The sequence below is a fragment of the Ochlerotatus camptorhynchus genome, unplaced genomic scaffold (genome assembly GCF_037179485.1).
Source record: "Ochlerotatus camptorhynchus isolate MF236.1 unplaced genomic scaffold, CSIRO-AGI_Acam_v1.1 ptg000353l, whole genome shotgun sequence".
NCBI classification, from domain to species: domain Eukaryota; kingdom Metazoa; phylum Arthropoda; class Insecta; order Diptera; family Culicidae; genus Ochlerotatus; species Ochlerotatus camptorhynchus.
In genome coordinates, this window is record NW_027040841.1 from 898,637 (window position 1) to 926,147 (window position 27,511).

The following is a 27,511-nucleotide window of genomic DNA, read 5'->3' on the forward strand; positions in this document are numbered from 1 at the left end:
TGAGCGGTCAGTTAAGTAATACTGTTAGGTAATCCCATACACCTCATTTTGTCCACTGCTAGCACATGTGGAACCCTATCGAACGCCTTACAGAAGTCCACGTAGATCGCATTATTTTTTTTTATTTTTTTTATTAATTTATTTGATAAGGCTCAACCGAATTAACTTTACAGAGCCGAGGATTCTTGGTCACTTTACAATACATCTTAAAACTATAGTCAAAAGGTACAACACAATAAACACTTTATCTTCCGCTATCCAAAAAGCCTCCTCCATCAGAACTGGAGCCGCTTCCAGTAGTTTCATTGTATGGCAAATTGTTGTACGCCAACGAGGGTCAGAGCGCGTCCATTGCAGCAATGGACACAAAACGTGGTCAGCACTCACACACTCATCACGAAACGGTTGCTTTCCAAAGTCGACGACGCATCGACCGAAAGAACTGCTGATGAAGAACAATGAGGAGGACCACACAATGGTTGATGCCGAGAAAACAAACGATCGCGTAGCACACATCGAGAGTGGCCTGCTTTTGTCGACAGCCGAGTGTACACTGACGTAGATCGCATTAACTTGTCGTCGTTTTTCAATGGAGTTGATCAGCAAGTTGACAAACACCATTAAGTTGGTTGTTGTAGAGCGTTTCCTCACGAAGCCGTGCTGATGTTCGGTAATTATTGGCCTAACCGCTTGATATACGACCTCATATACGATCTTCTCCAGAGCTTTTGGGAGGCAGCTTAGAATCGAAATTCCGCGATAATTTTAAAACGTTGTGGATGTTTCCAGTTTTGTGAATAGGTGTGATGGACGCAACCTTCCACATTGTGGGGAAAACACCACTAGCTAGCGAACGATTGAAGATAATCGACACAGGTGAAGCGAGAGATGCGGAAAATTTCATAATGAACGATGGCGGCAAACAGTCTGGACTAGGGCCTTTAGAAGGATCTACAGATGAAAGAACTTTGATCACCTCTTCAACAGATACATCCAACTGCGGCAAATGCAAGTTGTAATGAGCTATGCTGCTCATCCAGTCACGACGAGCATCCGGAGAATGAGCGGGAGGGGTAGTCGAAAAAACATCCTTGAAGAATTTTGCGAAAACATCTGAAGCTTCTTCCACGGAGTCAGCACGAGCTTCTTTATAGGACACATCGAGTGGTATACCGCCATTCCGCCTAATTTGATGATGGTGCTGTACAAAGCAGGCCAATTCAACGGAAACTGTACTTAATAATGTTTTCGTTATTTTTTTTTAATAAAACTTCATTCAAAACCCTTCAATGATGCATTAGCTATTCTTGTACGTCAAACCAATTCTGAGATAAACACGATTGCATGCGTCCAGATTCTACATAATAGGTTAAATTTTCTTCGATTTTCCAGGAAAAACTTCTTGAATATGAGGAAAATTGAGAAATATTTCACTCAGTCTATAAGTATTCTCTTAGACTGAGTATCATTTTCGTAGATTTTTCTTATATTCTAGCAAGTGGGGTAACTTTTACTCATTCACTGAGTAACCCATTGTTTTGCAACTGTGAGACGCATTTGACTGAGTTACTGATTTACTCTCATTGGTTCTGTAAGTGGATCAAGCATTTACTCTTGATTAGGTTACAATTTACCATTTTAAATTAATTATATTTTCTGGTATTCTAGTTGCAAATGTGTTTATTTTAGATTGTCATGGAATGAATTTGTTTTGATTTTTATGAATAGTAACATACTCACATGTAGTCAGTTAGGATACAAATTAAAGTTTTCGATTGCAGCAATATAATTGTTGCTTAAATATCAAATTATTAAATCGCTTGATTCGGGTTCAAGATCATAGTCGGTCGACGTGGTTTGTTATGATGTAAGGGGATCGGTGGCCTCGTGGTATCCGTTTTTGCTTACTGAGTTGTTGTTGTTGTTTCTTTATTAAGGAGACTTTCAGCCAGTGCTGTGCATTATCATAACGGTTATTGTATCTTGACGCTCATCCTCGCATAACCGTCACATCTCAGAAATGACGGTCAACTAGCATATCACTTGGAAACACCTCTACCTCACTAGACCGTCTTCATAAAAGCCATCCATGACAGTTAGATTAAATGACAAGAAGAGAGTAGCAAAATCATTCTCTCACTGATCATCTCTGTTGGGCATTTATAAGTGGGAAGTGAGAATAATGTTCCCTCATTTTCCTGTTCTTGCTAAAAGTTCTGGATCAACAATAGAAATGGGCCCATCAGCATTTGTAAACAAACCGTTCCAAAGCCCTTTACTCACAATTCGAAGGCCACCCACGCAAACCAACACCATCATCGGATAGGGGAAACTTCTACCTACACGATTATGGTGTTGGTTTGTGTGGGTGGCCTTCGATTTGTGAGGAATGGGCTTTGGAACGGTTTGTTTACAAATGCTGATGGGCCCTTTTCTATTGTTGATCCAGAGTTGTTGAGTTCAGAACATACGAAACATTTTGAAGCAAACGTTGGATTTTCATTTTCCTTGTAACAAATAAATATGTGAGTGCTATTCAAGGGGTAGGTCACTCCACACACCAATCTTGGGTCATTTTTTTGTCAGTATGCCGCAAGTGTGCCGCAGGTGTGTCGCAGGTATGTCGATTGTGCCGGTCATAGAGCAAGCTGTGATTTTTGTAAAATACCCGTCCCGGCAGCCCGGTATTTCTGACACCTTGAATGTTTTGGTTTAAAATCGCAAGAATAAATCGGATTGAGGATGACGCGGAAAGTGGTATTTTGTGTCATAGGATAGTAAAAGTCCTGTGTTTGAGGGGTTTAATAATGGCCTCAAAGGCAGACTAGAAGCTTAGCCTTTCGTGACGTGAAAAGCAACGGTCTATCAGCGGCCGGAAAGAGTTGGAACCGGTGGGAATTGATTGTAGGAGACCGACTATAGAGAATAATGAATAGACTTCTGTAATTTGTTTTGTGTGAGTTGCAGCATTATTTGAATTAAGGGTACTAATGGGGTCTGATTGACTACCTCTTTCTCTGCCACTCTAGAACCTACATTTCGTATTTAGATCTACTGGTCTGAGTTCCTCTGGTATATTCAGAGGATGGGATGGAGGATGTTCCTAAATTTACAGTCAAACAGCACGTAATGTTGTGAATAACTTCAATGACAGTTGTCCAGCAGTGCACCCATTTTATTTACAACAATCCAATGCCTACGAAATTTTGTCGAAGGTATGCCGATGGATGTGCCCAAGCTGTGCCGAATCTAATTTCGGCACAATGTGCTGAGTGACTTACCCCTTGGTGCTATTACGTTACAATGTCGAAAAATATATAGTAAATATATAAAATTATCTTCAAAAATTCAGTTTCTTAACATGCAAATTAAAGCCACTTTCACTTTTTTATGATCCATCTGCAATATCAATTCTCTTTTACGTACGCGTCATTGTTTACGATGCTTAATAAATCTAAAAACTGGCACAACTCACAATTGACAAGCTCACGAGAATTTTACTGTCAAAACAAATATCTTTTCAACGTTATTAAGTTTCGTGTGAAAAGTGAAGCGAAGAATCTTAAATTTCTGAATCGCTCCGAAAAATTGCAAGGACCATCATGGAACCAACAGGTGGAACTTCGACGAATCAGTGCGAAACCAAACTTTTTGTCAGTGCAAACCTCAACCTGAGCTGGGTATTAAAAGCAAACGATCAAACTGACGTTTGTCCGAAAACAAGCAGATCCAATATTGATACCCGATCCAGGTTGGAACTGAATAATAAACGAATTCGCTATTAAAATTAGCCAAGATTTATTGAAATACATTGCGTTCCCTTACGGACTTCAAAGTAACGATTTGAAGTTTTCTTTGTTGATGGATACCAATGGTTGCTTTGATCGCTAGCCACAATTCCAATATTTAGAGGGGAATTCCTATTTAAGCAAGGGTTTTTTTTATTGGTTTTGATTTTTAAGGATCCCTTGATACTTGGGCTTCAGTAATGTGGATACGATATGCGGTCAGCATCCTTATTCTTGGAACTCAAGCGCGTCACGGTATCCGAACAAATGAATAGCTGCAAAACCTCTATCCATGAATAAGCATTCGTGACTGCAGGTAGTACGTGTTCATGCAGATATGAATTCTTACAATAATAATTATTGGTTATGATACGATTGTATAACGCAAGATAAGACTTTTCCCTTGATACATCACAGCTATCGCCTCATCCGTGATTTTGGAAGGGGAATGACCGTCATAACCGTATTTATGCTCGAAATTAGGCTTTATATGACTGTTTATATTTCCTCGGTGATATGATGGTAACACATGGCAGATGTTAGTGATATTGCGAATGAGTGAGAAAAGCAAAACAACGATATCTCACGGTTGTTGTGTCATACTGGTGAGAAGTTTTACGGAGAGAGGGTTCTCAGTTGTTTTGATTGTTAACCGTAGAAATCTCTTTTGTCAATCTAAAGGCTGTCAGTACCGTGATGCAACTCAGCACTGCTTTCAGCCTAGAGCTGATTCGTCTCCGACTTGCTAACTGAGCAGATGATCGTGGGTTGCATTTCAGGCCACTTGCAACTTGACTCATCCCTGACTGTAATTTTTCGATACTACACTGAAAGCAAGGTTGCAAATACTCATTTCTGCTAAAATAATGTTTTTCGGAATAATAAAACCAAACGATGGTATGATGACATGTTTTACTTGTAACTTACAAGTAGAGGTTACACAGTACCTATGCGTTTGAAACATAAAACCTGTAAATTTTGCTTTCTATGAGTCACAATCAGCGATTTGCTGATCGCTGAGTGAGTGAGTGAGTGAGTGAGTGTGTGAAAAATCGCTGATTGTGACTCTCATGAAGTGAAATAAACAGGTTTAATATGTGAAACACATTCTTTGCAACCTCTTCTTGTATCTTACCTATTCAAAATATGATCATAGCATCTAATTATTTCATAATAAAAAAAAACATTGTTTTAGCTGAAATGAGTATTTGCAACCTTGACTGAAAGTTTTAGAATTTTCAATAGCTTGAATCAGAGTAGGGTCCATCGAATTCTATACAGTACACCCAACCGGGGGATGTAAGATTCGCTTACAGTTATGTGGGATTCATCATCAGAGGATGTTAGTGGAGACCGCATGAACCGAGGATGCGATATACCTAGCTGCGGTCCAGTGCAAGAAAATTGGAGACCGAAAAATGTAGAGTGTATTAGTGAGTGAAATTAGGAATGTCGAAAAAAAAGGAAACCAATTGCCGACTGGACTCGAACCACGAACGTAGCGATTATCAGACCTGTGCTTTCTCCACTGCTCTCTCTATGCTTCTGAATATGGATAGCCTAAAAGCAAACAAGAAGCGCTCATTTTCTCGCATACTCGACTTCGTATGCTTTTTCTACTGGAGAGATTCAAGACAAGTGTGTGCGTCGTTCTTTGTAATCATTGTAATAAATTTTTGGTTTGCGTGTAGTGAAGTGAATTTGCAATCGCTTTTAAAAACAGTATGCCTACAAATTCAAATTTATATTTCAATATGCGCTGGGATCTACCTCTTTAGGAATATTTCAAAGCAAACCAATAAAACACAACCTTCTTTTTTGTGTTGAAAAATGTATGTACAAAAAATGTATTTACAGTAAAACAGTTCGAACAATCTTCATAAAATTTCATTATTTTCTACTTTAACTTACTACATATACATGAAACGGCATCAGTTAAGGCTTATGTACACAACGTGGGAAGAATGCTTATCGCTGGAAATGTATAAATGACTTAACGTAACTTAAAATGTCCTTCTTTTTGCTGCTTAGTTTAAAATCTGGTTTTTTTAGTTCATCATTTGCTATTCATTGCGCCTAGTTAATTTGAGCAATCTTCATTTGGATTGAGCAACTGGGATAGTTGAACGAAAGTTGACTGAGTCTGATCATAAGATTTTGTTCTGGGTCAAATGGAATCATTAAAAATATAGTAAAAACACAGTCTCTATCACCGGTTCATTTATCGTTAAGTGGACGGAGAAAAATTCGCCCGTAAATGATTAGCATGATGTTGCCTATTTGCTAGAGAAAAAAAAAAACCCTAAGTGATGACAATAAGGTACACGAGTCCCTTGGCTTGGTACGACGACGAAATGAATCTAATCTAAGCGGGTGAGTCCTCCTCGCTCAGCAGACTTTGGTCCTTGGGTTGAGTGGGGATGTGGTGGGGGATGTGAGGCAGGTGGGGAAGATGGAACAGGTTGTGATTGTGATGACTACTGACATTGTTGTTGTTGTGATTATTGCTATTGCCCGTGTGGTGGTAGAGATTGGCATCTTCACTGGCCTTCAGCAGGATGTAACTATCCCGCTGCATCAGTATCCGATGCTGGCCGTTGATGATCATGCTGCTACCCCGTCGAAGTGATCGGCGGCCCATTTCCAGGAATTCTGTCGTCGGATCGGATGTGAACACGAAATTCTTGTAAGCTCGCACGAACACGTAGATCAACGCAAAGGTTCCGGTGAGGATCATCCCGTAGGACACGATCGGTAGAGCCATCGGAGCAAATACCGTGGCTAGGTAGATCCACCGCCGGATCGGGGGCGTTAGCTCGCTGACGCCCTACGGAATAATTTGAAATTTTTATTCGGTTTTTGAAAACGATGCCAACTAACCTCCTCCAGCCACATGATTGGGAAGACGAAGTCTCTGAAATTTTTGGTCGCCATCACATTTGGTGCTTCTTCGACTAGTAGATTGAGCTGGACTCTCACTTGTCCCTCCAGTGGTACTCCGAGTTTCTAAAAGAATAAGCAAGAAAGGTGTGATCACTTCTTATAAAATACCGCTCATCTGGGCAGCACACTTACAGGCTGAATTTTGAAAAACGTTTCGTGAATCTCTCGTTGTGGTTTGAGCCCCTCAACAGCGTTCAGCAGTTGTGGATCCGATTGGTAGAAATGTGGATTGGAAATGTATACGGGAGCCCCTGAAAGTAAATAAATTGGTCTTTTCTTATGGCCAGAGCAAGCAAACGAAAAACACTTTCGGACTTACCGTATTGGCACGGGCTGATATTCTGCAGACCCCTGTATGGTTTGTAGTCCGTGTGCTCGTAGCAAGAATTGTTTCCATTTGGTGGTCCGTAAGCATCCTCCGCTAGTGTGTAGAGATCTGCTGGGATGCCTAAAATTCAAAAACTGAAATATTAGTCCGAGGGAGAAGAGAGTTTTTTTGAAGCCCAATTGATTTGATTTCTAGAGGAAATTTTGCAACCTTTCATTAAAGCCGATGAAACCTTACCATCCTTCTCGACGGGATGCCGATGGACCAGTGGCAGCGATCGGCAGAGATCCTTATCGTAGATGTATACCACGTCCGAGTTGGTGACCTCTCGCGGTGGAAAAAACGAACCCTCCGAGGCCTCGATGCTGGAGCAGGGTTCCTGGTCCCAGTGCGGTAGGTGATTCAACCCGTTCAGCTTGTCAAAGTATCCGAACTTCTCCATCCCCGTGTGACCGGTGTACATGGTGGCATACTCGGGCAGGGTACCGTTTCGCTGGTTTTCCGGCAACGGGCGTTGGGACAACAGAGGACAAAAACGAAAACAGAAAAACAAAAGATTGGGGGGATTGTTTCGTTGTTTGTGATGCGAGGGAGTGACGGTGGTGGTTGAAATGGTATGGATTTTTGATGGCAGAAAAATTGTGGGGGAGTCGAAAAAAATAATAATACATAAATGAAAAATTGAAAACCCGCTGAAATGGAATGAATACGTTAGTGAAAGTGGGTTAACACTAAAGAACTATCTGAGAAAGGGACACAGTAAGGTAGTTGTCAAATGGTTCGTGTGCGTGGAAGCGCAGAAATGCTATTTGATTAATTGAAGTTTTACATTAAATCTATGTTAGGGCGGAGGCAATTGATTATTTTGATTGTTTCAAAGGAAAAACTGATGAGAGTTGGACACTTCAGCAAGATCAGCACATTAGAAGCGATAGCTTTTGTAAAAACTACAAGGGACTGTCCAGTGTTCGGAAAATCATTCTCAAATATCATTCATTGAGCCTCCCTGCGAGAATAAACTCACGTTCGAATGCCGCAAACAAAATTCACGCTTGAGATTATCATGCATATTCACGTACTCACACTCACAACGCCGAAAAATCATTCCAGCTTCAAACTCATAAAAACCACTCAAACGTCAATTGATGTCATGCTTATGCATGTTGTGTTAGTTTTCCAACCCCTGATGCACAAACAATAGTAATAAAAATGCATAACACCAAAAGATGAAGCAATGAATTTTTGAACCTGAAAACTCATAGGGGAATTTACGTATTCTCGGCAGCTTAAGCAGCGACCACCTTTCTATAGCCTTTTTCTCTCAGGAACGCACACATATGCAGCATTGGTTTGTTTACAATCTTTTGCTGTCAGCTTCTCTAACAATTTCAGTCGAAATAATTGTCAAAAACTGTTTTGAAACGATTTTACAAAGCTCCAAACTTTTCTAGTGAGAGCGACTATTGTGGGCAACACCTTTTTATTCGGCAACCTTTCTATTTGAGCTGCGTGTTAAACAGCTGTGCTTTCATTGGCAACTTGAAATCAAACGACTATTGTGGGCAACACCTTTTTATTCGGATACCTTTCTATTTGAGCTGCCTGTTAAACAGCTGTGCTTCATTTCAAGAAAACTCTGCTATAGATTGCTTTTTCTCAGTGGTAAACATATAATCAAATTGAAGCTGAAAACCTAAACAATCGTTTGAATGCATTCAGGGAAGTGTTTATGTGAGAAAATCCAATGAAATTAGCGATTCAATTTGGGTTGCCGAAAATAGTCTGTCATGCCGAAGCCGTCATTTCCCCTAGGTGATTTTTGCGACGTTGAATTTTTCAAGGCAAAACTCATAGGCGCATAAACTCATGCATGAGATTTGAGTTTTTGAGTTTTTCCGAACACTGGACAGCTCAATGGGGTTGTTCGCAATGGTGACGAAGGACTACGTGTTAACTGCAGCATTAGCTTATGTTTTGTGTAGGAATAGGATTTTTTTAGTATGACTATGATTGCCCTGAAAAGAACCGGACAAAGTCTTCGGTTCAATGATTGGGCACTCGCTAGAGTCTCGGCCCGTCTGCTGCTGGACAGGGGTTAGGATTGGGTGATCTTGGACCGTTCTTTGAGGAATCGATCTTTTTCATCTCGATTTTCGATTTTTAGGATCGATTTTTTATATTAAAAAATCGTGAAAATCGATCTTTCTGTGCGATCTTCAAGGAATCAAATGAATGTCATTTTTTTCAGTGTGTATCGAAAAATCGATTTGTGTTCACGCCAAGGAGTGGTCACTCTACATACGTATATTGCGCCAATTTTTTTCTCACTGTGCCTCACGTGTGCCGGTAGTGCCGAGAGTATCAGACTGATTTTTTTTGATTGTATAATGGTATGTTTGACAACCCGGTTAATTTGACAGTTCACATGTTTTGTTTTGAAGAAACAAAACAACAAGCAGTAGAATCCTATCCCAGATCGTAACTGTCGTGACTCTCGGAAGCTTCGAGCGAGAACGTTCTCCGGGGGAGGCATTTTCATTTTTCGATAGGACAATGTCTTCTACTGGATTGGAGTACGATGAGGACTTGGATGAACCACAGGTGCCGGTAGTAAGTAGGCGACTTTCATGAACGCTTCCGGGAGGAGTTTCTCCCGAAAGCCATCGACTCAGTCAAAGATGCGTCGCCAATTCGAGTTTCAATCGGAATTAGACTTCCCTGGTGGACGTGGGGTTTAATATGGAGAGAAGTATGATGTCTCTCGCGAAAAGAAGTGCCGGCCAGTGAACATCTGTAAAGGCTGGGACGATGTAGATGGTAGGAAAGCAAATACCGGTGAAGATTCTACCTCTGAACATGGTCCGAGTGATCATCGAAGGCAAATTCATCGATTTCAGTTACGATGAAGAACGAATCAAGGAAGTTAATGTCGGTTGACTGATCAACGAAGTGGTGAAGCGTTACGGAATCAAACATGGTAAACGACCACTGATAAAACTACAACCGGATTTCTTCTCCGCCAAGCCTATAAATGTTCTATTTCAAGCGCTAGGCTACCAGGGTCTCAGACATGACTCTGGTAACCTAGCTAAACCTATCCTTCAACCAACTCAAGGATGTAGACTTTCAGGAGCTCACCTTCAAGCCCAACAACTGACCAATCAACATCTTACAATTCCACTTATCCTCCTTCGGCTGTGATTTCAGCTCCATCACGAATTCCCCCACCCCAAATTGATCTACCAATGTCTTCAACGTTCCCTTCACTTCCTCCTTCAGGGTCTCGCTCTCCCCACTAACCAACTCACTAATCACATTCCGAATCGGCATTATGACCAGTAACAGTCCCTTCATGGTCATCTCTTCAATCAGCTTCCGGAACGATCCCACTTCGATCAAACTGTTATGAAACACCAAAGCCTTCCACACCAGATCCTTGAACAGTTCGATCGTCTTGATCTCGAAGTCTTCCAGTAGCGACTCCAGCACCATCCGGAAGAGTTTAGTTGTTGGTTACTAGGGTTGCTTTGTAGCTGCGCCTTTACCGACTGAGCTACCTAAGGGAGACCCCAAAAAAGATCGATCCTGCAATGATCGATTATTTGGTACCGATTTAATCGATGGATCGATTCTAGTGCCGTAAATATAATCGATCCGTCGAGATCGATCTTTCCCTGAAGATCGCCCAATCCTAACAGGGGTTGAACTGGTGTCTGTGACATGTTGGAAGGCCGCAGATTATCAGTGTCAACCCAGCTAAAGCTCCTCCTCTTTTTAGTTTAGCAGAAAGACGATTAACACTTTTTTCGGCTAATTTATGATCCTGTTCACGTCATGGTTCTTCTCTATGCCTCTTCCGATAAATTAGTTCTTTTATTTATTTTCTCTACTGCGCTAAATCAAACGAGTAGAAATAAGAAGGGATGTCGGTTACGCGCTCCAATAATTGAAAAGTCGATAAATATTTAATCGAATAGCTGTAAAAATCTTTACGATTAATCGTTAATCGAATAATTGGATTTTTAGGCATCCCTAGAAAATAGTGAAATTTCATGTTTTTTGGTGGTCCTTCGAATTGCAACCAGCAAGTGTAACCCAAGAACCAAAAGCGGTGCGATGCTAAATTAAGGGGCTTAGAAGCAGAGGGGTGAAAGTTGCAGCAGCTTACAAGTTTGGTTACAAGCTTGCAACTCTGGAGAACATTTTGTGTGGTCGTTGGGGGCGTGTGGTTCTGAATATGGCAATGAGTGTGCACAATGATACGCAATTGCATCTTTCTTATTCGCACACGCCCGAAGATCAGCGGCGAATGCCACTTCGACTTGTTTCGTCTACTAACGACTCTCTGATGACAGTGTTGAGGAAGCAGCATACGCATGTACGTAATTGTTAGTTATTTCGACGCTTTTGGACAATGCTTGACATTTACCACTTTTCAATTGTTTCTTGTTGAAAATCAACAGTATAAAGCATTGTTATCGATGCGTAGAATTATTTTTGATCGATTGGTGACAACATTTTTGAAATTGATCCAGGGGCAGCTGAGTTATGAACATTCAAAATCTTTCATAATTTCGTTACACGTTCCATTTTCGGTTTTCATAAAGTGTACACCCCTATAGAAATCACAGACGTAGTTCTGCATCAAAAATAATATAAACTTGAGTTTTTCCACTCCCTAATTTTATTCCCAGACAAATTTTGCAAAAAGTCGTGCAAGTTTAATTCTTTCTTGACCTAAATGGAACTCATTTTGCTTGTTTAAATGTAATTACTCAATTCAACTAGTCTTTCAAATTATTTTTGGTACTCCTAAATGTATTACGTTGCAAACATACTTCAATTAAAAGTAAGGCAGTAAGGCAGGTCTCAGGCATAATTTTCAAAAGGTGATACTGAAGGCTGAAAACATGTGCTTAGATGGACGAATAAATGTTTACGACATTTGTGAAAAAAATCCACTGCCTATTGGTGGGAATCGATCCTACATCTCCCAATACTATCAATCTGATTCCGAAGCGATATTTCATCTAAGCACATGCTCTCAGCCTTCAGTATCGTTTCCTATTCAAGAAGAAGTGATATCGAATCGATAATCATGTACAGTGAAGAACCGATTTTATCACGATCGATTCATTTGAAATCGATCAAATTTAAAATTGTAATAACTATGCAGTTATCTCAATACTCCTAATGAACTAAATCGACGTTATTCTCAAAAATGACGTTTTATTGAGCTTTTTAGTATATTTGTCATTGTAAAAAATCAAAACATTTTAATAATTTTGAAAAATAATTCAGGACGGCTTACAGTATCATGCAAATCAGGACATGTCCTGATGAATCAGGAAGGATCGTACCCCTACCTTCAGCTCACCAGTGCCCAACAAAATAGTTTTCTTGAAAATCTCATCTGATTTTTTTGTGGCTAAGTTGCCCTGAAATAGCTCTGTTCCGGTTGCAGTGTAAAATTCTTAACAAGGAAGTTGTTTAAAATCAGCGTTCACAAAGAATGGTTTGAATTTAACGAATACGCGTGCACAATTTTAATATGCTGGTTCTCTTGTTCGGTGACCATCTCAAACTGAATGAATTAAAAAAATTTCAAAACCAAAAATGGCAAGAAATTTCGTAGACACACACCTTCGAAAATCAAAGATTGTTAAGTTTTTACAGTGCACACGCAGGCAAAAGATCGTAAGAATTCCATAAGAAACACTAATGAATTTTAGCCATAAGAAATGAGAGTGAATTTCATTGATTTGCCTAATGAAAAACAATGTTGACAAAAAATATTCAACCGGAGCAGAGTGGAACCGGAAAATGGACGTTGAAGTAAGGAGGCCCGTGTGTTGACCACTCGTCTTTTAACGCTTGGGAAAATGAAATGGTTAATGGTCTATAAAAGCTACCTCATGTTACCCGAAAATCATTCATAAGTCACGCTTATGAAATTGATATATGTTGTTCATAAGTAGAGCCTTATGAAATTCTTAGGTCTATTTGCCTCAGTACACGCTTTACAGAAATGCACCATGTTTGAGTTGACTACTTTTTGCTCGTTCCACCCTGTACACACGATATCAATTATTTTACTTATTTTATATGAACCATTGCATACCTTTAGGCGTTATCTCCATAGACAATAATCCAGGACTAAGCGTCTAAATACGATCCAATTATTAAACATATACATTTTTACTTTAAACATAATATGGTTGGTCGGTGTATTGTAATAGATCGTTGGATAAATGTATATTGAACATGTTCAAGTAAATATTATTTAAGTTAATTGATTTTAAGCTAGTAATAGCTAATTTTGCAACTGAAGATTATTAGCTAAAAAACTAAGAAATCGCCTGAAATCATATGTAAAATGTCAACAATATTTAAAACAAGTTAAAGCGCTGTATTTCCAATACTGAATTTCTAAATAATATTTTCAATCATTCACTGTTTGATCAATGATTAACATGTCACCATGATTGAATAAATGCTGCACAGCAAACAATGTGAAGTGTGCAAACATAAGGTGGTGTGCAACTTATGTGGTGGCAACTTATCCTAGCAATAGATTAAAATTTCGGGAAAAATCTCTTCTTTTGAATGGTGAAAGTTTTTGCGATTTCATTATTCTCACAAGTATAGTAGCACCGCGAAGTGAGAAAACTCTGAACTACTGTCCACCTGCGAAAAGGCGTTGACCTCCTGAACAACTATGCCGAAGGCAGTACCTTTCTATCTGGTCGGGAACTCGACATATTTTATATAAGAATTTCACGTGAATACTAGCGTTGCGCAGTGAGCAAATTCTTAACTATTGAGCACTTAGCAATAGGCTTTGACCTCCTTAAAAACTTTGTGAAAGACAGTAACTTTCTATCTGGTCAGATCTCGAGATATAGCACATGCAAGAATTTCGACAAGAACAGCGAAAAGGCTATGATCTCCTGAACAAATTTGTCGGAGACAGTAACTTTCTATCAGGTCAGGATCTCGATATATTCCATGTTGTAATCAATTAAGTCAAATCCCACGTAGTATGGTCACAGTTTACGCGGTTTCCATTTACATTTTCCCTATTATCCACATTTTTAGGTGTTTACTGTAATCAAATTTTAGCTTGTTTAGATCAAAACAAGTTTTTTTTAGGAATACTCGTTGGTTTCAGATCGATTGGTAACTCAGCAACAAAATGGCAATGGCAAACTCATGTGTGTTGTACAAAGTACAACAGCGCGAGTAACGGAGGGTTAAAAAGAAAGCAGCTTAACTTCAAGTTCTGCTGTCAACGTCTTGTTGAAAATTTAATTTAAGTTCATCTGTCGTTGAACTAGCCATTATTGTTAATTTGTTTTGTTTAACACATTTTAGGTCATTCGTGACTTGTCCGGGCGAGATTTGAACTCAAGTCTTTCATCAGCGTGAGAAGCATTAATGCTAACGATTCAGTTAAATATTATGGATGCAACATCAATAATCAAATTGATTTAATTGAAAGCAAAATTAGTTTTCCGTTTGATTGAACAGTATACAAAATTTGCTCTCATTTTTGCTGTGTTAACCGTTAAGTCAACCAAAAATGAGATTAACTGCAGTATTCAGAATAAGTTTCACCATAACAGCATATTTTGATTTCAATTTGACCTCTAGCTTTGCTCGGGTATACTTCATGATTGAGCAATTCCAGCGTCTACCTCAGCTCTTCCCCCACGCGCCAATCATTCATTTACCCGTCTTGGAAAAGTCTTTCTCGATATGGTCACGATTCGACCTTGTGTGCGGTGGGAAAAATATAGGCCCGAACAACATCCATTGACCGTAATCGACAACCACTCTCGCTACTTGTTAAAAGTACCTATCACCGCATTTCAGAAGCAGCTCAGCTCGATCGACTGAGCTATCAGTAACAAATCCATCGCCTTAATAGACCCAGACGTCTTAATCACACGTCGGAACAGCCTACCGTCCGTTCATTGTGTGAACCAACCCGCGACAAAAGGTACAACTTTTCAGCGCCATCCAACCGCGGCCTGTTAAAAGCCAATCGATTACTTGCAAGCTATTATTATTAGCAGCCTATTATCGTATTACCCACATTAAAGACTACGGGGAGCCCCCGTTTCTGCTGCCACTCATCCAGTTCAGGTTGTTGTTTAGTGTGAAAATGGTATAATTTAATCAACAGAAGCGTCCTCCGTCGCGTCTCTTGGCATGGATCGGCTTTTAAATGACCCAATAACACAGACGGTAATTGCTTATTAATATTTGGACGAATTTCGCCATTTCTCGATGTTTCTTCTTCGATCAACTAGTTGCCACAACTGAAGCCGATTCTTTCAGGGTGTCCAATTGATTCGACCTGCAGCGGGTCACAATCAGCGCAGGACCTTGAACTTTGTAAACAAATGATGATGATGAGTTCCTGCATCTCGGAGCACTTAAACAAATAGCCTTTACCCGAAGCCACGCCTCGAAGCGATGCAAAACGATGGAAAGGACAATTCAGTCATTAGCCGGGCACCCCCTTGAAGTAAATAATTGCTATTTAGTTGAGCACCGGGGAAACTGCATGCCGTCGATAAATATTCCAATGTGATGTGTATCTATCAAGGAAAGCGGCTTTTGAATATGCACCATCATGCGGCGGCATGGCAAATCAGAGCCTGTAGATGGCTATCAGGACAACCTGAGCGAGGGAGAGGGACAGAAGCGTAGGATTTCCCACTACTTTGTATTTACATAAAGGCAATTAATGTGGTTCCGTCGCTTATATTGAACACCGCTAATTCCGCCGAGCGTTTGATTCGAAGGCGATAAACTGTTCTAATTGGCTGCATAATTGGGTGCTCATCCAGTGCTAGAATTGAACCGATCGATGGGAAGCATTCTAGTTCCTAACGGTAAAACGTTCCACCAGCTGGTACAAATTGTGTGAATGTACGTGGGAAACTCTGACCCGTTCCCTGCCCAACGTAACATCTCTCACTCTGCATCTCTGGCAAACGTGTCGAAGTTATTAGATTCGGAAGATTAGTGATAAATGATTGTATTTGAAATGGATACAATTGTAGAAATGTGCCTACAGTGCGTGTTCGTTAACTTCTGAAAGATTGTTCAGCTTGCATAAGTAATGTTACGTAAATATGGAAGATGCAGAATTCATCGTATGGCAAAGTACTAACTCGCTTCAGATATTGATCGTCACGATCTGGCAATCAGTCGATTTGCACATAATACTGTTTCGAATTTTATGATGCAATCATTAGGTTCTGAACTGGAACATTTATTATGCGAAGAGAGAAGAAGCTCTACTACTTTCTAATAACAGATAAGTTAATGAACCTTTGTTTTAAGGGGCATGCCTCAGTACTGTATAAATCAGCTGAAATCCTTCCGTGTTCTAGCTGATGTTCTACAATTTTGATCAATTTTTTAGTATTCATTGTGTCCATTTAAGAAAGGTTAGCATTTTTTATAAGCTTTCAAATAAGGTTAGGTTAGTTTTTTTAAATAGATTTTCAGCCATTGACTGGTTCGTCGCTGGAGTTTTCAAATACAGTAGCATTTATTATTGACTATATTCACTATTGATTGAAAATCAAAGTAAATCATGACAACTTTCTATTGGTGCACATGGCATTGCCATATTATGAACTTAATTATAAATTTTAAACGAAAAGAGTAATCACGTACCAAAAACCTACGTGTTACGTCACTTGGAATAGGTCATCTAATAATAACTGTCTTGGAAATTTCCATAGAAATCACCGAAAGTACTCCTATTAAATCACATGGAATTATTTTCTATTTTGAAAACTCTTCCAGTAGGGGAAGACGGACCACAGTCAGTTTTTTATAAAATCTTCAAAATTCCTGCTAATATTTAATACAGAAAAGATCAACAACTTGTTTTTATCATTTTAAAGCACCTTATAGCTCCCGAACTTTCAAAACAACTAAACAATAAATCAAAACAAACTTCTGGTTCAGTGCGGCTTTTCACGATCTAATTTTGAAAGCAATAAATCACAGGATTTTTCTATTTTCTGACGTTTGTTGGTATCGTTTCCCTTCATTAGTCTGTACATCTTATATAACTGTTAATAATAGGTATATAAAAATGTATGAAACATTCAAATATATACAATATAATGAAAAGTGTAAATCAAGGGTAAGACGGACCACTTTTGACGGGATGAAAGTGTAATAATTCTTATTGCGTAATGCTTTTGATTAAAACTGGAATGATATACTATATAATATACAATAAAGAATAAAAACCTGAATTCATCCACCTATGGTGCGATATGACCACACCTATTAATTTATATTCCGACGAAAAGAATAGCTTTTTTTGCTACTGAGGGGTTTCCGGAACACGTCCATGTGTGGCCAATGTTGTATGTCAAAATTCAAATTCATGCAGGTAGTTGGTCTATCTGCTAAGGTTGTCGTCGTTTTCAGCTATGTTGAGAGAAGTTGACCGATTCCAAAGATATTCAATTGCCATCTATGTGACATGATGCCAGAGACATAGTTAAGGTTGGCAGCGTCCCTGGCAAACCATGAAAATTACGCCCCTCTTCAAAACGATTTTTTGGCTTAAGTATTTGCATTTTTTGTATTTCACATTTAAAAGGTACATAAATGAATTTACATTATTACACATACAAGTTTATGATATGTTGAGTCAAATAAATACATACAGCAATACAATTAGTTTTATCAGTTAAGTGACGCTTATTCAGTGTTCACTCGGCTGTCGACAAAAGCAGGCCACTCTCGATGTGTGCTACGCGATCGTCTGTTTTCTCGGCAGCAACCATTGTGTGGTCCTCCTCATTGTTCTTCATCAGCAGTTCTTTCGGTCGATGCGTCGTCGACTTTGGAAAGCAACCGTTTCGTGATGAGTGTGTGAGTGCTGACCACGTTTTGCGTCCATTGCTGCAATGGACGCGCTCTGACCCTCGTTGGCGTACAACAATTTGCCATACAATGAAACTACTGGAAGCGGCTCCAGTTCTGATGGAAGAAGCTTTTTGGATAGCGGAAGATAAAGTGTTTATTGTGTTGTACCTTTTGACTATAGTTTTAAAATGTATTGTATAGTGACCAAGAATCCTCGGCTCTGTAAAGTTAATTCGGTTGAGCCTTATCAAATAAATTAATAAACAAAAAAAAAAAAAAGAGACGCTTATTCGTATTATTCGGGGAACTAAGTAAGAACATCTTATGACACAAACCATACAAACTGTTTAATATCGAGTCCTGATGATGATCCCAACCCCTGGTTTCGATCCCTGGCTGGCGCAATAAAACTATAATCAGCGTTTTTTCTTATAGACTGAAAAGCCGATACAAAATTATCCAATCATCACTCCAGTCGAATATCCTTACATCACTTGAAATAAATTCAAAATTTTGCCATACGTGCCTTAGCTGTAGAAAACTGATTCAAAATGTCATTCAAGTCAAGTTCTGAAGCGATTCCTTTTTTGTTGCAAGAATAGCCACGCCGGAAAGTAATTTTTTACAAGTTTAAAATAGCTGAAGCAGCTCATACGTGTCACTGTAACAGGAAGCAACAACACAAAAATCGAAGAACCGTTTCGATACTATGATAACTGTTTTCAAGACCTTTTTCAAGGATCCAATTCAAAGAACTCAGGTCAGGTTACAGCTCTTTCATCTGTGTTTTAAATACTTCTATCTCTGATACATGCTGCACTATATCATAAGTATAATACTTTAGCCTGAAGTCTATCAAGACCTTCTTCAATTGATGCATGAGAATAGCTGTCAGCCTAGCTGTCAGCCCATCGCACTATGGGCAAAAATGGGTCCAATATTACCCAAAATTCAATATCTCAACAGCACGCTGAATTCCGGCCATGAAAAACGACTTTTCCGAAAGGAAATTGTCCGGGGAATCAATTGCACGTGTTCTCATAGAACGGAGAGCCTTGTAGGTATGTGTTTTGGACCATTTTACCCCATTTTCACCTACTTTTTGGAGGAAATGTTTATTCACAGCTCTATTTTTCGTAAAACATAAGCACTTTATGCATGGTTTTAGAATACTATGTCTTTAAACAACAGTTCATGAGATATTAGGGGAAAACGGGGTACACTTTATAGGGGAGTAAGGGTTAAAAGTTGACCCTCGCTAAATTTATTTTAATTCATAAAAATGTTGAACGATGCGATTGTTTGAATGACCCCAAAGGTTGCCTGCAATAATAAGATTTTATTTCGAAATTTTAAGGTTAATTGGGGTTAAATAAGTTTTAATTTACTGCTATCTGTTTTAAAAGAGTTTTCACTTTTTTGTCTGTATACAGCAAAACGATATAGTGGTTCTCAAAATTTTGTAAAAATTGGTAGTTTTGTTCCTTATCGCAACATATTAGACCCATATTTTGTATTTTGTCATTAGGGTGACTATTTATATGTTAGGGCGGTAAAAAAAAATTTTTTTTTCAATTTTTTTCAAAAATTTATAACTTTTGAACTGTTTGGCCGACGACGGAACTCAAAATACCAAATGAAAGTTAATTAAAAGTTTTTCTCAGAAAAAATATTATGATATAAAAAAAAATGGATTTTGTATTAAAAAACATTGATTGTATTTTCTCTTTGACCCCTTACTCCCCTATAAAGTGTACCCCGTATTCCCCTAATATATCATGAACTGTTGTTTAAACACATAGTATTCTAAAACCATGCATAAAGTGCTTATGTTTTACGAAAAATAGAGCTGTGAAAAAACATTTCCTCCAAAAAGTAGGGGAAAATAGGGTAAAATGGTCCAAAACACATACCTACATGGTTCTCCGGTCTATGAAACCACGTGCAATCGATTCCCCGGACGATTTCCCTTCGGAAAAGTTATTTTTCATGGCCGGAATTTAGTGTGCTGTTGAGATATTGAATTTTGGGTAATTTTGGACCCATTTTTGCCCATAGTGCATCGTGTCAAAAAAAAAATATAAACGATTGCTTCTCTACGCTGTTCCATCTGTTGTGAAATGATGTCAAATATGGGGAGCTCGATCATTTTGATTTTTCGTTGTCTTTGAGTTGTTGTTTACGCCGACGCTCAATGGATTTTTCATTTGCGTACTGGATAGCAAAATCAGCTCCATCCATTTTTTGTTCCTCAAAGATGTTTGCTAGCCTCTGATAAGTAAGTAAGTCATGGTGATGGTTCTTGATTGCAACGATTCGTTTACTTTGTTAATTATATTGAGGTTTCTCTCCCATAGATCGAGCAGACAATGAAATTTAAAATCAATTTGTTTTAATAAAACTTGATTCCCGTACACCTTGGCACTATTATATGTTGTCAGATCTGTTAAATGGGTAAGAAGGAAGAAATATATATTTTTAGAGCTGGAACTATTTGTCGTTCTTACGGCCATCTTGTATCGAAATGTCCTTTTAACGTTACTCCCAAATATGAATTAAGAACACTCCAACGCGTAGTTGAACTATTTGAATATTTGAACATCTCTTGTACAGTTCCAAAGAAAGTAATCACTTGGCTGCGAAATCTCTGATAAGATTTTACCTATGAGAAGTACAAGTGCAGCAGTGTAAATTTCTGAAAGTTCATCGTGGATTTGGGCGCCTCTGTAACTCAGTGTCCCTGGCGAGGGCCACTTTAAGCACCCCCTCACTACGTCCCTGCATGATGCTAACCAAACGAACTGATCATTATTCTTTTTTTTTTTCTATTAGCACTATCAGCTGCCGCCTGCTTCTCTCTGCTCGCGACAGTCACGTTGTGTGGGGGTTCACTCAGCATGGAGGAAAGCCAATATCATGCGCAAAGAATCTTCGATTTGGATGAAACTTTGCATAGGTTTTCGGTATAGTACAACAATTATGTTTCACGGGGGTCATTTGGAAACAAGCATAATTTTTCACAAGGGTATATTTGCATTGGCACACAACCAGGCTTCCAGTGCGCGCGCTACCGTATGCGAGACGCAATACGAATAGTCTCATAGTCATAGCAGTTTCATGCGCAAGAGATTTGTAGCACTCTGTTTCTCTCTCTTCAGTTTTGTCGCATCTCGCATTCTCATAATGTCTGTGTGTCGCACTGTTTTGTAAGCACAGCACATTTCCGGATGCATGCGTTTCATGAGAACGAGTATCATGCGACGTCGCGTGAGCCGAAGCTCATGCGTTTTTCAATGCGACATCGAAATAACAAACTCAACTGGAAGACCAACTCGTGTTCTTGATGTGGGAAAAGTGTTGTTTTGTTTTGAAAACGATGGAAAGCGACCTAGCTACTACACTCTTATCGAACATGGAGAATGGCTATCAGATGGCTATGACCAACAAAGTTTTTCTAGCGGCAATTTTCGTTGATTAAAGGATTAACTTGAAAAATAGCTAGCTGAAACAGTGAACTGTAGCTGAGGGAATTCTTGATCTTATGATATCATTTACTCATTTTTTGTTTTTATTTTGCTACTTAGTCCTTTCTGACTTAACGCCGACCATATTTTTCCACCAAATGGGCTGAAAACTTCAGAGGCTTCCAAAAAATGTATTTTAGAAGATTTCCGCATAAAGACTTGTTGAAGGACACATAGTTCCAGAGATATTCCGGTATTATTTGGGGTGCTAAGATGCTAACGGTATCCCAACTACCGTAACGTTGCCATCCACCGCTCACGGAGTCTTCCTTTACCTTCCTTTAGCATCCTTTCGACAAGCAATTGCGTCTTCCTAGGAGCATGAGTGGTGATCTTACGGTGATTCCAGTATATCTCTAGAACCATGTGTTGAGCCTGCTTGAATCTATACTAGAAGATATTTCTGGAACCATCTAAAAACTTCACCCCATTTCAAAAGCCACATGTGAAAAGGGCACACAAGTATTCTGTGAACAAACCCTTGCAGTCCCTTCTCTCGTCACCCGACAACATCACATATGATGGGACCGCGAGAGTCAAGGCATGCGAAACAGCGCACGGCGATGGCGCCCTGAGAGAGCGCATTGAGATGTTTCAATGAAACAGTCACATGTGATTGAATACATGCGTCGAATTGAGAGAGCAATGCGATGAGACAAAACAAAATTGAAACGCTCGAATTTGTTGAGAGCGTGTAGCTTGTCGCGCGCATCGTTCTGGTCTCTCTTTTGTACAATTAATGTAGCACACCATGGATTTGAGAGTCATGCGACGCTCCGTCTCACAGCTCGCTGTCGCATTTGCGTACGCGTGAGATTTCCGGAAGCCTGCACACAACTTATTCAATCTATCCTACTTGGAAAACCTTCGAGTGTTTTTGGGTGGATTACTTCCCAAAGGATTAAGATTCCGCAAGACAGGTAGCCTCAGGTGGATGGGTTGCGAAATATACCTTTTGAATCTGGAATTTTAGGCAGATCTCCACAACTTTCACGACCAACATTACGTTTTGATTGCCATGAAAGCCTTCAAAAGTCGTCTATGGTACTTATCGGAATGGATCGTGACCTTGCTTTTTTTCGATTCAAAAGTTGAAATAGACGAAAAAGTAAAGATGCTAGCTGCTTTAAATGATAAAAAAAACGATCGAAAAATCCGGAAAACGACGCAAACTCAGCGAGGATAAAGTTCCCGTCAGAGCAGCATCGAGTTCAGGCTCTTGGAGAGCTTGTTTCCGACCTCAACAACTCGGTAACCAAGAATCCCGAACAACATGAATACCTCTTGCAAGTTGTGGAGTACCACCGGAAAATGAAGCCGATGAAATATTGAAGTCTGAGCAGCAGCACATCGACCGATAAGGTTTAATTAAATGCGTTGCTTTCTGTATGAATTGCTATAATTGTTCTGTATAGAGATTTGTAAGTGATATTTGTATTGCAAACAAGAATTTGTTTCGAAATGTGTTGAGTAAATCGTCTGCTAAAGATAGATTTTTCTTTTTTGTTTTCTAATCACCTATTTTTCGTAAAGCCTTACATTTCTTCCTAGACGGTTTTGCTCTACACTCGATTGTCCAAGTAGGATTGATTGAATAAATTGTGTGCCAAAGGATATACACCCTTGTGAAAAATTACGCTTGACTCCAAATGATCACCGTAAAACATAATTTTTGTACTATACCGAAAACCTGTGCAAAGTTTCATCCAAATCGAAGAGTCTTTGCGCATGAAATCGGCTTTCCTCCATGCTGAGTGAACCCCCACACAACGTGACTGTCGCGAGCAGAGAGCAGCAGTAACACAAACATAAATAGTTAAAGCAATTTTGATGGTTAAAATTTTGTTCGATCTTAATATATATTAATTTTATTTACAGACATATGGACATATGGATAGTGTCTTTCATTATTCCGGAATATGACCAAAATTTAGGGTGCCACCCTTAGCTTAGTTGGAAAAGGTGCAGTTTTAAGGGAGTGTACCCTATTAGGCATAAATACGTTAGGCATAATGGACATAACAAAAAAACATACCTGCTGCTTCCAGGATTTTCTGCCATACTTATCGATAGAACGATTCTGTTTTTGTTGTCGTCAGAATGAAAGCTAGCGGAACCGTCTGCTGATGTGAAGGAGCGATACTTCCATGAACAGTGACGAGTTGCCCAAGCAAACAAGAAACTGTGGCAAACGTACCATCTGTAACCCAATACTTTGCCTGTCCAAGACGTCGCAAGTTTTCATGAGTTCCAAAAATTAAGGCTCTTTCATTATTGTCACCGAAGTCAGCAATCAATAGACGGTCCCCATTATCATCCTTCTGGAATTCATAGGGGAAGATTATGCCTAACGTCCTTTAAGCCTAACGTCCATTATGCCTATCGTACATTATGCCTAACGTCCGTATGCCTAACGACCGTATGCCTAACGTCGTGTACCCGTTTTAAAGCAACACAAAGCACAACAAAAAAAGTGTTGTGAAATTCCATCTTTTTCATGTAAACTTCTTGCCAATGTAAAAACCCATATTGATCCACCGGGCAGGTAAATAGAACCTTTGTTACACAGTATAATCTCTTTTTTGATATTATTCCTAGATAGAAGACTCAGTGCATGCAATGTTTTTTTTGATTCGATGGATCTATTTCATGAACATTACGAGCTATAAGTCAATTAAACATGACTAATCCCAGAGAATACATATTTGATTTCATGCTTCTTCAAGATTTACATACCTGGCAGGATCGCCAATGTGATATCCTGCTTACTTTAAATGAATATGTTTTACTTCTAAGAGGAGCGATCTCCATCGCGTTCTTCTTCTCTTCTTAATACACATACAATTGAACACCCAATCCGCATACGACACAATCGATCGAAATCAGCTATGGCAGATTATGCACGAGTACGGATTTCCGGACAAACTGACGCGATTGGTCAAGGCGACGATGGATCGAGTGATGTGCGTTGTTCGAGTATCGGGGACACTCTCGAGTCCCTTTGAATCTCGAAGGGGGTTACGGCAAGGTGATGGACTTTCGTGTCTGCTATTCAACATCGCGTTAGAAGGTGTGATCAGAAGAGCTGGGATAGACACGAGTGGCACAATCTTCAGGAAGTCCATCCAGCTCCTTGGCTTCGCCGATGACATTGACATTATGGCACGGAACTTTGAGATTATGGCGGAAATGTACATCAGACTGAAGGCTGAAGCTAGGCGGATTGGACTTGCCATCAACGCATCAAAGACAAAATACTTGAAAGGAAGATGTTCTAGGGAAGACAATGTTAGCCTCCCACCCCGAGTTCAGATTGACGGTGACGAAATCGAGGTGGTCGATGAGTTCGTGTATTTGGGCTCACTGGTGACCGCCGAAAATGATACCAGAGAGAAATTCAAAGACGCATTATGGCAGGGAATCGTGCCTACTTTGGACTCCGGAGGACGCTCCGGTCGAATAAAATTCGCCGCCGCACGAAGTTGACTGTCTACAAGACGCTGATTAGACCGGTGGTCCTTTACGGCCACGAGACCTGGACTATGCTCGTGGAGGACCAACGCGCCCTTGGTGTTTTCGAACGGAAGGTGTTGCGTACCATCTACGGTGGAGTGCAGATGGATGACGGAACGTGAAGGAGGCGAATGAACTACGAATTGCACCAGCTGCTGGGAGAATCATCCATCGTCCACATTGCAAAAAATTGTCGACTACGGTGGGCTGGGCACGTCGTAAGAATGCCGCACGACGACCCAGTGAAAACGGTTTTAGAAAGCGACCCAACAGGAACAAGAAGAAGAGGCACGCAGCGGGCAAGGTGGATCGACCAAGTAGAAGGCGACCTGCGGACCCTTCGCAGACTACGAGGCTGGCGAAGTGTGGCCATGGATCGAGTAGATTGGAGACGACTTCTTCGGACAGCAGAGGACAACAAGGCCTTAGCCTGATTGTTATCAATTTGAAAAATCACCCAAACGAGCGTTAAGACAACGAGAAATCGTTTCCAAAAAAAAACTCTTGTAAGCCAATGTCGTAACATACTTTAGTTAGGCAGTATATAACCGATATCGGGACAACATACCAAAATTCATAAAGAGGGCGGTACCAATAAATTAGGACGTGTTAGAGTATAAATTTGTTCGAGACTTTTACTCAGGGGACCACGAGAAAGTCAAATAAAGTGAGTTTTCTCACTGGGACACATTCAGATTATCATATAAATGTGCCGTTTGACCTATCAACCGTCATGAACAAACTTCAGGCTATCCACGCCGGTGGCAATCAACGATTTAAGCTCCGATCCCAACCGGTGGTGGCTGAGGTTGGCGTCAACATAGCTCCTGCACCAATCCTACGAAAAGACTACCACCACGTCAACTGAGTCCAGTTTGGACGTGTGGTTGACCGGAACATCGACGAAAATCCGCCACTTGACCAGGTCATATCCAGGGCCGACGAGACGTGTGTTCGTCAAGTTCCTGTGAGGTGTAAGTTTGTTGCCATTGATTCCCACACCCAATTATTGATTCGATTAAGAAATGTTTGTAGACGCCAGTTTCAGAAGACTGGTGATCTGTGTAAAAAACGTGAAATAGCCGATCTGAACAAGGAGATTGCTTCCAGAATGGTCTCCCTCCGAAACGAAAGTTTCAGGCACGTTTTCCAGAATCTATACGACCGCTCCAGACCATTCTGGAAGGTAGCCAAGATCTTGAAGACTCATCCTAAGCCCGTTCCACCTCTTAGAGTCGAAAATGATGACGATCGGCATAAAATCACCCCGCAGGAGAAAGCAAATGCGATCGGCAAGCATGTCGCTTCATCGCATTTCTTCTTCTTCTTCGCATTTCAAGCTTATTGCATATCGCATATTAGCTTATTGCTTATTGCTTGTGTCGTGCCTCCGGCGGATATGATTACAGTACAACAGATTTGCTCAGCGCTGAAAAACACCAAGAACATGAAGGCTCCCGGGTTTGATGGTATGTATATTCAACTTGGTATTGAAGAAGCTGAGCACGAAAGTGTACTCGCTTTTGACTGCTATCTTCAACAGATGCTTGGAACTGCACTACTTTCCAAGTATCTGGAAGGTGGCAAAAATCATACCAATTCGCAAACCCGGTAAGGATCCATCACTACCTTCCAGCTACAGACCAATCAGCCTCCTTTCAGCGCTGAACAAATTGTTCGAGAAACTAATTCTTGACCGTTTGCTTAAGTTCGTCAAGGAGAACAACATTCTCCTACCTGACAGTTTGGGTTTAGGAAGGAGCATTCCACAAATCACCAGCTAGTTCGGGTGATGAATAACATTCGAAGTAACAAAGCTGTATCCAAGCCCACAGCCATGGCATTGTAAGACGTTGAAATAGCAATGTCTGGCACAACGGACTTGTGTACAAGCTTTGTAACTTCAACTTTCCACCACATCTTGTAAAAATCACCCGAAACTACCTTCAGGAATGGTCGTTCAAGGTATCGTTGAATGGTTGCAATTCAAATACATTTTCCATCCTAAAGGGTGTTCCGCAAGGAAGTCTGTTGGGCCCTTTGCTATACAGCATCTACACTTCCGAATACAATTCCTCCCTTTGGCAACGGTTGCGTGTTCTTCCTGTTCGCAGATGATACCGCCATAACCGTCAAGGGAAGGATGCCTCGTGAAATAACAAACAAGCTTCAACGATGCCTTGACGCCTTTGCTGATTATGCCAACACGTGGAAAATCAAAATCAATGCTTCCAAAATCCAAACAATAATGTTCCTCCATCGGCAATCTCCCAAACTTAAACCGGCTCCCTCTTGTACTGTAATAATGGATGGCACAAGGGTTGAGTGGTCCGCTGAAGTAACCTATCTCGGGATGTTGTTTGACGAAGAGGTCCTATTCCGTTCGCATGTAGAGAAAACCTTAGTCAAGTATTCCGCCTTGGTTAGGTGTCTGTATGCGCTGATTTGCCGCAGATCACCCCTCTCAAGGGTGAACAAATTGGCTGTCTGCAAACAAATCATAG

At 40.1% G+C, this 27,511-nt stretch overlaps 1 protein-coding gene across 1 annotated transcript in view; it reads right to left on the reverse strand.

The window, feature by feature from the left end:
• Positions 1-5,599: 5,599 nt before the first annotated feature.
• dsb (debris buster) overlaps positions 5,600-27,511 on the reverse strand; it is an 85,478-nt gene continuing 63,566 nt past the window's right edge. The window contains exons 7-11 of the mRNA XM_065231386.1: positions 7,297-7,552; positions 7,051-7,179; positions 6,864-6,982; positions 6,669-6,794; positions 5,600-6,615 (exon numbers count right to left, since the gene is read on the reverse strand). Of these exons, the coding sequence (XP_065087458.1) occupies positions 6,154-6,615; positions 6,669-6,794; positions 6,864-6,982; positions 7,051-7,179; positions 7,297-7,552 (1,092 nt within the window). The 3' untranslated portion in view covers positions 5,600-6,153. The remainder of the gene's footprint in view (positions 6,616-6,668; positions 6,795-6,863; positions 6,983-7,050; positions 7,180-7,296; positions 7,553-27,511) is intronic.